Below are 8490 nucleotides of genomic sequence, written 5' to 3' on the forward strand. Positions count from 1 at the left end.
AGATAAGAAAGTCTCGCATCAACTAGGCGAACCAATGGGCTATGGAGATGCCCATCAATCGATATTAATGCGAGGAGTAGGGATCATTAACCCACAATTTCTCTTTTATGTGCTACATGAAAGTTTTTATTATATCGTCCTTGAATACCTATCATATTGAACTAGTCTTATAACCCATGCAAATTACTATTGGCCCCTATTAGACTCTTAAAAAATATAAGTTAAGAATGAGAATGCAATTATTTCTACAAAATTTGCACGCCACCATGCTCTAAAAGATATAAGTGAAGCACTAGATCAACTTCTTAGCTCAAAAGATATAAGTGAAGCACATAGAGTATTCTAACAAATCATGGTGAACATATGTCTCTCTTAAATAGGTGTGTCCAGCAAAGAATGATTGTGGAAAACTAAAATAAAAGCAAACTATAATACACGACGCTCCAAGCAAAACACATACCATGCGATGAATAAAAATATAGCTCCAAGTGACATATCGATGAATGGGGACGAAAAGGGGATGCCTTCCGGGGCAACCCCAAGCTTAGACGCTTGAGTCTTCCTAGGATATTACCTTGGGTGCCTTGGACATCCCCAATCTTAGGGTCTTGCCGCTCCTTATTCCTTCATCCATTGTGATCACACCCAAAACTTGAAAACTTCAGCACACAAAACTCAAGAGAAACCTCATGAGATCCGTTAGTACAATAGGCAAATCATAAACTTGAGGTACTGTTATAAATTGATTAACATTTAACTGTTGCATAAGATAATGTACTTTAACTTCTCCATGGCTTATACCCCCCCCCCCCCAATACAATTTATGCAAGAACAAATAAAATATATCTAAAACAAAACAGTTTGTAATGATCAGCACTAAAAACATACTTCTTTTAATCCGAAAATTCTGAAGTGTTAGGAAAACCTTGGAAATTTATATATCAATGTTCTGTCAAAAATTCAGATCACAAAGACGTTCTAGTAAAATCACAGAAAATCTGCATTGGATGTCAAAGTTTCTATTTTTGCACAAGATCAAATATATTGATCATCCAAATCATCCCAAAGGCTTTACTTGGCACAAGCTCTAATTGAAACATAAAAACACAATCATTACAGTATCAATAATCATGTGAACACAAAATAATAGAAAGTATAACACAAAAATAAGATAACTATTGGTTTGCCTCCTAACAAGCGCTGTCGTTTTACGCCCCCTAGCTAGGCATACTGCATAGTTTCAAGTGTTGTCATCCTTCTTATCATGCTACTCAATCACACAAACATATTTCCTAGGAAAAGGAGCAGGCTTGATGATAGGATCCCTTATCATGTGTTATAAAATTGGGATGCACATTAATCATTTTAAGATCTTTGTTTCTTTTATTTGGAGTTATACTAGTTTTCTTAAGGACACTTGACTTTAGAATCTTTCCTTTGAGAGGTACTAGCATTAGTTTTATAGGGAGCGAAAGCGAAACCCATTTGTCAATGACTTCCTCCATTTTATAAATTCTATCTAGACCTTGATCCACCCTCTCATTAATAATTGTGTCTTTCTCCTTTAGTGTGTTTCAAAGTAATCCCTACCTTTGATCCAAATTGAGTAATATGATTATGAATCTTTTTATCTAAAAAATCAATGTGCTCCTTAGTAGGCATTTTATTTTCAATAATCTCTACCCTTTTCATAACATGCTCCAAAGTTAATGTAGTTTCATTAATAGTGATAGCTGGTGATCCCACTAAATTTCCCATGAATTTGAAAGCATCCAAAGTGTGACTCGTTAAGAAATTACCACCGGTAATACTATCAAGCACAAATCTATACCAAGTAGTAATACCCACATAAAAATTACGAAGCCAGATGTTGGTGGGTTGCTTATGAGTTGATTTATTTTGAGCATTGCAAATGCAATGTCAAGCATCTTTTAGACTTTCTCCTCCCCTTTCTTTAAAGTTAAGCACCTCATTCTCGGAGTACACAAAACAAAGGAAGAACTAGCCATAATAACAAGCAAGCAAGTAAACTAGCAAGGATAAATGTTTTTGTGTTTTTTATATTTTTAGGCAAGAAAATATAAAGACAAGTAAAAAGGTTGAACATGTGAATAATAGTTTGTGTGAAGCTACTTGATAGGAATACGATGATGTCTCCTCGGCAACGGCACCAGAAATTCTTTCTACTACTTGTAAATTGTGTTGGGATTTTCTCCAGAAAAGAGAGGAAATGCATCACAGCAGAGATAAGTATTTCCCTCAGTGAGAACCAAGGTTATCGAACTAATAGGAGAACCACGCAAATTCCTGTCTTCAACGCCTACACACAAAAGAGCACACACTTGCACAGTTGCACCCAACATAGGCAAGAGGGTTGCCAATCCCTTTGAACTCGTTACTTGCAAGCGATAAGTAGTGATAGATAGATAATATAAATATATAATGAGATAACATAAAGTAAATGGCAACAATATTTTTGGTGTTTTTGTAATGATTTATGAAGACCCGGGGGCCATAGTTTTCACTAGAGGCTTTTCTCTTGAAGAAATCATACAGTGGGTAAACAAATTACTGTTGGTCAATTGGTAGAAAAACGGATAGTTATGTAATATTTATTCACGGTAATCATCATATATATAGGCATCACGTCCATAAGCAAGTAGACCGACTCCTCCCTGCATGTACTACTATTACTCCACCCATCGACCGCTATCCAGCATGCATCTAGAGAATTAAGTAAAAATAGATTAATGCTTGAAGCAAGATGACATGATGTAGACAAAGTAAACTCAACTAATATGAATAAACCCTATCTTTTTGTCCTTAATGGAAGCAATACAATACGTGTCATGTCCCCCTTCTATCACTGGGATTAAACACCGCAAGATTGAACCCATCACAACGCACCACTCCCGCTGAAGATAAATCAATCTAGTTGGTCAAACCAAACCGAAAGATCGGGGAGAAATACGAAGCTATCATAATCATGCATATATATAACCAGCAAAGACTCAATATGTTTTTATGAATAATCTGAACATAAACCCACAATTCATCGGATCCCAACAAACACACCGCAAAGAAGATTACACATGATAGGTTACCTTGGAAATCACGATGATCTTTGCATTGAATATCATAGAGAGAGATGGACATCTAGGTACTAACTACGGGTCCGTAAGTTTGTGGTAGACTACTCATAGATCATCATGGGAGCAATAAGGTTGATGTAGAGGGCCTCTGTGATGCTCCATTTGGTCTTTTGTGAGGAGGTGAGGAAAAGGGAGGGCAAAAATGAACAAAGTTTGTTGGCTCGGGAAAAACTAAGGAGAACTAAGAAACTAGGGGCATGAGAATAGAAATCCCTTATAAATTACACAAGGTTTCCTCTCCCATTAAACATGTATTTTTTTCGTCCTTTCCTCCTCCCCCGGACATCTTTGGTAACCCAATAAATAGCAATAAATTTATGATTTGTAACCAAATAAATATCAGCCAATCTCATTTCCTTCGTAAACCAATAAAGCAGATCAATTATGGATGCATACCTATTTCATCAGCTTAAGAAATGACAGGAAATTTATAGTTTAAAATGAAATCATAACATTATTTTGTCTATTTGTTTTGCATAAAAACTTGTCCCATATGGTCCTCTTAGAGCAACTCCAATTGTTCCCTAAAAGTCTTCCCGTAAAACCAGCTTTATAGGATGACGCTAGCTTTTAAAGGAAGTTGTGTGGGAGCAACTTTCTCACTTTCCTGAACTTATCTCCTAAACAGGTTTTATTTTATTTTTCATTGAACAAACCTAGGTAAATGGCATAGGGCCTGCCATTGAGTGACAAACGTGACGGCCTCCGGCAGGGTAGCGCGAGGCAGTGTAGTGGCCATCGGTAAGATGTGATTTTTTTTTTCGGGTAAGGTAAGATGTGATGTGGTGAAGCAGGGCGGGGCGATGGCGCGGTGAGGGGGTGGGTGGCAGTCTGGCATGGTGGCGGGCAACAATGGTGCCGCAACACGGCGGCGAGGTAGTTGTTGATGGGGCGCCGACGTTCTGGGGTGGGCGCATCAAGAACTTTGAGGCAGTTATTATTAGTCGGCCAATTCTGGTGGGACTGCAGCAACCCATCAGGAACTTTGAGGCAGCTATTAGTAGAGAAGTTCTTATATTGTGTTGAAATATATTTGGTCCATGGCGATGTACAGGCACATACCTAGTTTAATAACTAAAAATAAGAAAATAAATAAATAGATGATGCACTGTTTAACATCTAGGCAAAAAACCAATCCATTTTGAACTGTTTAACACTACTCCCTCCGATCCAAATTACTTGAGGAAGTACTTACATTACATCCCATGATTGCTAGCGCCCAAATTGCTAAGCTGTCAACATGAAAAACAGAAGAGAGGTGAAGAGGATCGTGAAAATAACCAGCAATAACAAACGCAAAGGATTGAATCCGTACAAAGAACAAAGAACACCAGCGGAGTAACATTTTGCATGCGTACAAAGAACACCAGCAAAACTGGAAAGAAAAACACCTGTTGATAACATTTTGCATGCCAACACTAGGCATAAAAAACACTTGTTTATAACAACAAAACTATTTTCACTCCAAAGAAAGAAAATAAAATCAGGTGCTGCTCAATCAAAGTAAAGCCCAGCACTGGCTGATGAACATCCAAGATGACGCTGCCAGCGAATTCAAAGAGCTTTTAAATAGGACGATTTAGGATCTTGGCTGATACTATACAACGAATCTCATCCAAGTCAACTAATGTAGACTCAGTCCGCATGGACGCCAGAGTTCGTAAGGTCAATATCGCCCATTCCTGTATCTTCCTCATCTTCACTATCATCATCACCAGCAACCTCCGCGTTTTGCTCAACCAGGGTATCCAACTGGGCGTTCAATAGCTTATCTTCCCTCTCACTCACCTGTTTACAAAATGCAAATAATACAAAGCTTCATGAATCATAACTGGAACAGCTAATATAATTTCAAAAATAAAGAGGTACAGCCTTGTATAAAACATTTATACCGGAGATAAATACGATATGTAGAGGACATGTTGAAGAATTATTAGACAATGCTGAAAACTTACAGCTCTAGGTGCTTCTTTCACTACCAACTTTCCTTTGTGTTTTTCAATCTCTGCTGTGCACGCTTTAACTGCATCAGTGAGAACTGAGATGCCTTGGTCCTATCCCAAGGAGAAACATACAAAAGAAGATTCATTGTTATTTGTGAAGAGTTGAAACATCAAAACCCTAAACCATAATACTGAGATTAGAATGAATTCAGATACGTAGGGTCTAAAAATATCATACAGCTGTAAGGCCAAAGCAACTTACTGTACCATTTGAGTGCATGTACAAAAAGACAGACTCAAGATAGTTCAATAACCACGGTTACCTACTCGGTAACATTCTACAGACATGTTATTAAAAACAAGCAAAAAAATAGCATCCTTGGTCGCAGAAGAGAATGAAATTTGACGCGGCAATTATCAATTACAAATCCTCCTGGGTGAGTAGCCAATCAACCCCATTTCTAGATGACAATGAGAAACAGTAAACTACAGATAATATACAACAAACTATCAAACATGATATGTGGTGCAATAGCTGTTGACACATTGGAAGCAAGGTTAGCGTTATAACAGCATTCCTGACAGTGAGGATATAATATGATCCACCCAGCAAATAATTTACTTCCTCAGGTCAAAAATATCAGGTGCATATTATTATTTTTAAAGTCAAACTTCTTTGACTTCGACCAAGTTTGGGGCAGCCCGGTGCATGTAGCTCCCACTTGCACAGGGTCAAGGGAACGGTCCGACCACTCTAGGTCTAATGTACGCAGCCTTTCCCTACATTCCTGCAAGAGGCTGTTTCCAGGACTTTACCACTGCACCAAGGCTCCCCTTCTAACTTCGACCAAATTTATGGAGAAAAATATCATTGTTTTCAAAATCCAATCATTATCATAAGATTCATTAAGAAAAAGGGCAGCCCGGTGCATGTAGCTCCCGCTTGCGCAGGGTCCGGGGAAGGGTCCGACCACTTTGGGTCTATTGTACGACCATTATCATAAGATTCGTTATGAAATACTCCCTCTGTCCCAAAATAACTGTCTCAACTTTGTACTAGCTCTAGTACAAAATTATACTAAGCTTAAGACACTTATTTTGGGACGGAGGGACTATATTTTTATATAGCATTTCTTTAGCATTGTGGATGTCGATACATTTTCCTAAACCTGGTCAAACATAGAAATGTCCACTTTTGGAAAAACTAATACACCTTATATTTTGGGAAAGAGGGAGTAACTCGTAATCTTAAATCCTCTGACAAACTAGAAGCTTCTTTCTAAATAATGAACATTTGTGCATCTAATCAATCAAGAAATACAAAATGAGGTAAAGCTTAGTGCGATTGTTAAATCCTGAATCTATGTCAAACTAGGAGCATCCTTCCAAATAAAAATCAGATCATCTAATCAATCGAAAAGGATACCTGCATTCAAAGCCGACATGAATCATGTAAATAGGTTGAAGAGAGCACCAACCTTGTCGAGAGTTTGTGTAGTCAGTACATAAAGAGGAGGAGCAACTAACTTAATCTTCACAGGACAATTAGTGTTCCCAGCAGCTTCAGCTTTCCTCATGGCTTGCTGCAATTTCAAATTTAGAAAAAGCAATCCAAAGTGTCCAATTTAGAAAAAGCAATCCAAAGTGTCCAATTTCAAGAGGAGGAGCAACTAACTTATGGCAGAAACAGGGTTAACTAGAACCTTAATATGGAGCACCCCATCAAATTGGAAACATTTCATCTCAACATCAGCACGGATCTTGAGTGGCTGCGGTGTCATCCTCCTCCGTATATTCTGGACCAGGGTCTCCTTAATCTCAAGGGTGACAGCAGGCACCACCTTAGTCACCTGCCAGTAAATTTAAGTATCACCTTTATTTTCTGGCAAAAACTCTTAAATTTAATTATGTCGATGGTAAATACCATAACACATTCCAGGGGTAAAGTATTAACATCACTTGCAAAATCATTCAGCAGTTCATTAGGGCTTAGAATTAGACCCAACAAGACAAATTTAATCTACTGGTACGTTCCAACAGTCATGATTAGTTGCACTACAAAGTTCATTTGGTCCATTTGATCTCAGATAAACTCGCAAGCACCTTTCTTCTATATACTCCTGAGATTCGTTATGGTGCCAATACAACAGAATGAACATGTTATCCATAAACTTTAGCACATTTTACCAGACATCTAGGAGTAGTACACACGCATAAATTCACATGACAAGATAAGTTAACCATGACATAGTTACTAGTGATTTGCATTTAATCAGGTCAAGACATTGTAGTGCATGCATCAGAATTAGTACTAAATGAAAATCATGATAATTGGTGGGTAACCTCTTGGCCGTCGGGGCCAGTCTCCTTCTCCTCGTAGGTGAGCACATCGAGGATGGCGTCGGGGTCAGCAACTATGAGCTTGAAGGCCTCGAATGCGTGGCCGTACTTGCGGTAGAGCGGCCAGCCGATGCGCTGGTAGATGGGCTCGAGGTCGATCTCGAGGGTCTCTGCAACGTGGCGCATGATGGAGTGCACGAGCTTGGACTTGTTGTACTTGTCCTCGCAGGATCGCGCTTCCTCCTCGGAGACCCGGCGCTTGGAGAGATCGATGTATCCCTTGTCGCGGTCGACACGGAGCACGATGGCGGGCTCCTGGCGGCCGACCTTGATGAGCGAGGAGATGGATCGGATGCGGCGGCGGGAGAGCTCGGAGAAGAGGATCATGCCCTCGACGTTGTTGTACTCGAGGAGGGAGACGTAGGCGCCCATGTCGGCGATGTGCTTGACCTGGATCATCACCGCGGCGTCCACCTCCGGGAACCGCGCCTCGTACATCCGGCACTCGAGGTTCGGCATCCTCTCCGCCTACCGGGTGGGCGGCCTCGCCTGAGTTGGAGGGGGCCGAGGCGGATCTAGGTTTTGGTTGGGTTTTGGTCCGACGAGGGGCGGAGGCAGTCAGAGAATGCTGCCTGTTGTACTCTCTTAGGCCTTGTTCGGTTGCATTGGGTTTGACGGGGATTAAAGGGGATTGTTTCTGTAAGTCAAAATTCTTTCCAATCTCCTTCAAACCTCTCCAATTTTCTTAGAGAAGGTATTAAACGAACAAGCAGTTAGTGGATCGGATATCAAGTGAGCCGATCGAATGGATCCGATATATTCTCGGGTCGAGTCTGCAGTCTCCCCCACCCCACCCCACCCCATACCTGGCCCAACTGACCGGCACGACACGACCCGCCACGACACGTTTATTAATCGGGTCGTGCCGTGCCAACCCATGTGTCCTGGGTGTCGATGCAGACACGGCACGCGGCGTAAATGGGCCGACACACGGCACGCTGAGGTACACCGACCTGGTTAGGCACGCTCGGCCCGATTACTTTGTTTTATTATTT

General features: G+C 40.5%; 1 protein-coding gene across 1 annotated transcript; it reads right to left on the minus strand.

The window, feature by feature from the left end:
- Window positions 1-4528: 4528 nt before the first annotated feature.
- LOC123448881 (eukaryotic translation initiation factor 2 subunit alpha homolog) lies at window positions 4529-8105 on the minus strand. The gene is made up of 5 exons (XM_045125916.1): window positions 7439-8105; window positions 6799-6945; window positions 6574-6678; window positions 5108-5206; window positions 4529-4940 (listed from the first exon to the last, which is right to left on the minus strand). Exons 1-5 carry the CDS (start codon window positions 7952-7954, stop codon window positions 4788-4790), a joined length of 1020 nt encoding a protein of 339 aa, XP_044981851.1. The 5' UTR covers window positions 7955-8105; the 3' UTR covers window positions 4529-4787.
- Window positions 8106-8490: the final 385 nt, after the last annotated feature.

The sequence above is a fragment of the Hordeum vulgare genome, chromosome 4H, assembly GCF_904849725.1.
Source record: "Hordeum vulgare subsp. vulgare chromosome 4H, MorexV3_pseudomolecules_assembly, whole genome shotgun sequence".
NCBI lineage: Eukaryota > Viridiplantae > Streptophyta > Magnoliopsida > Poales > Poaceae > Hordeum > Hordeum vulgare.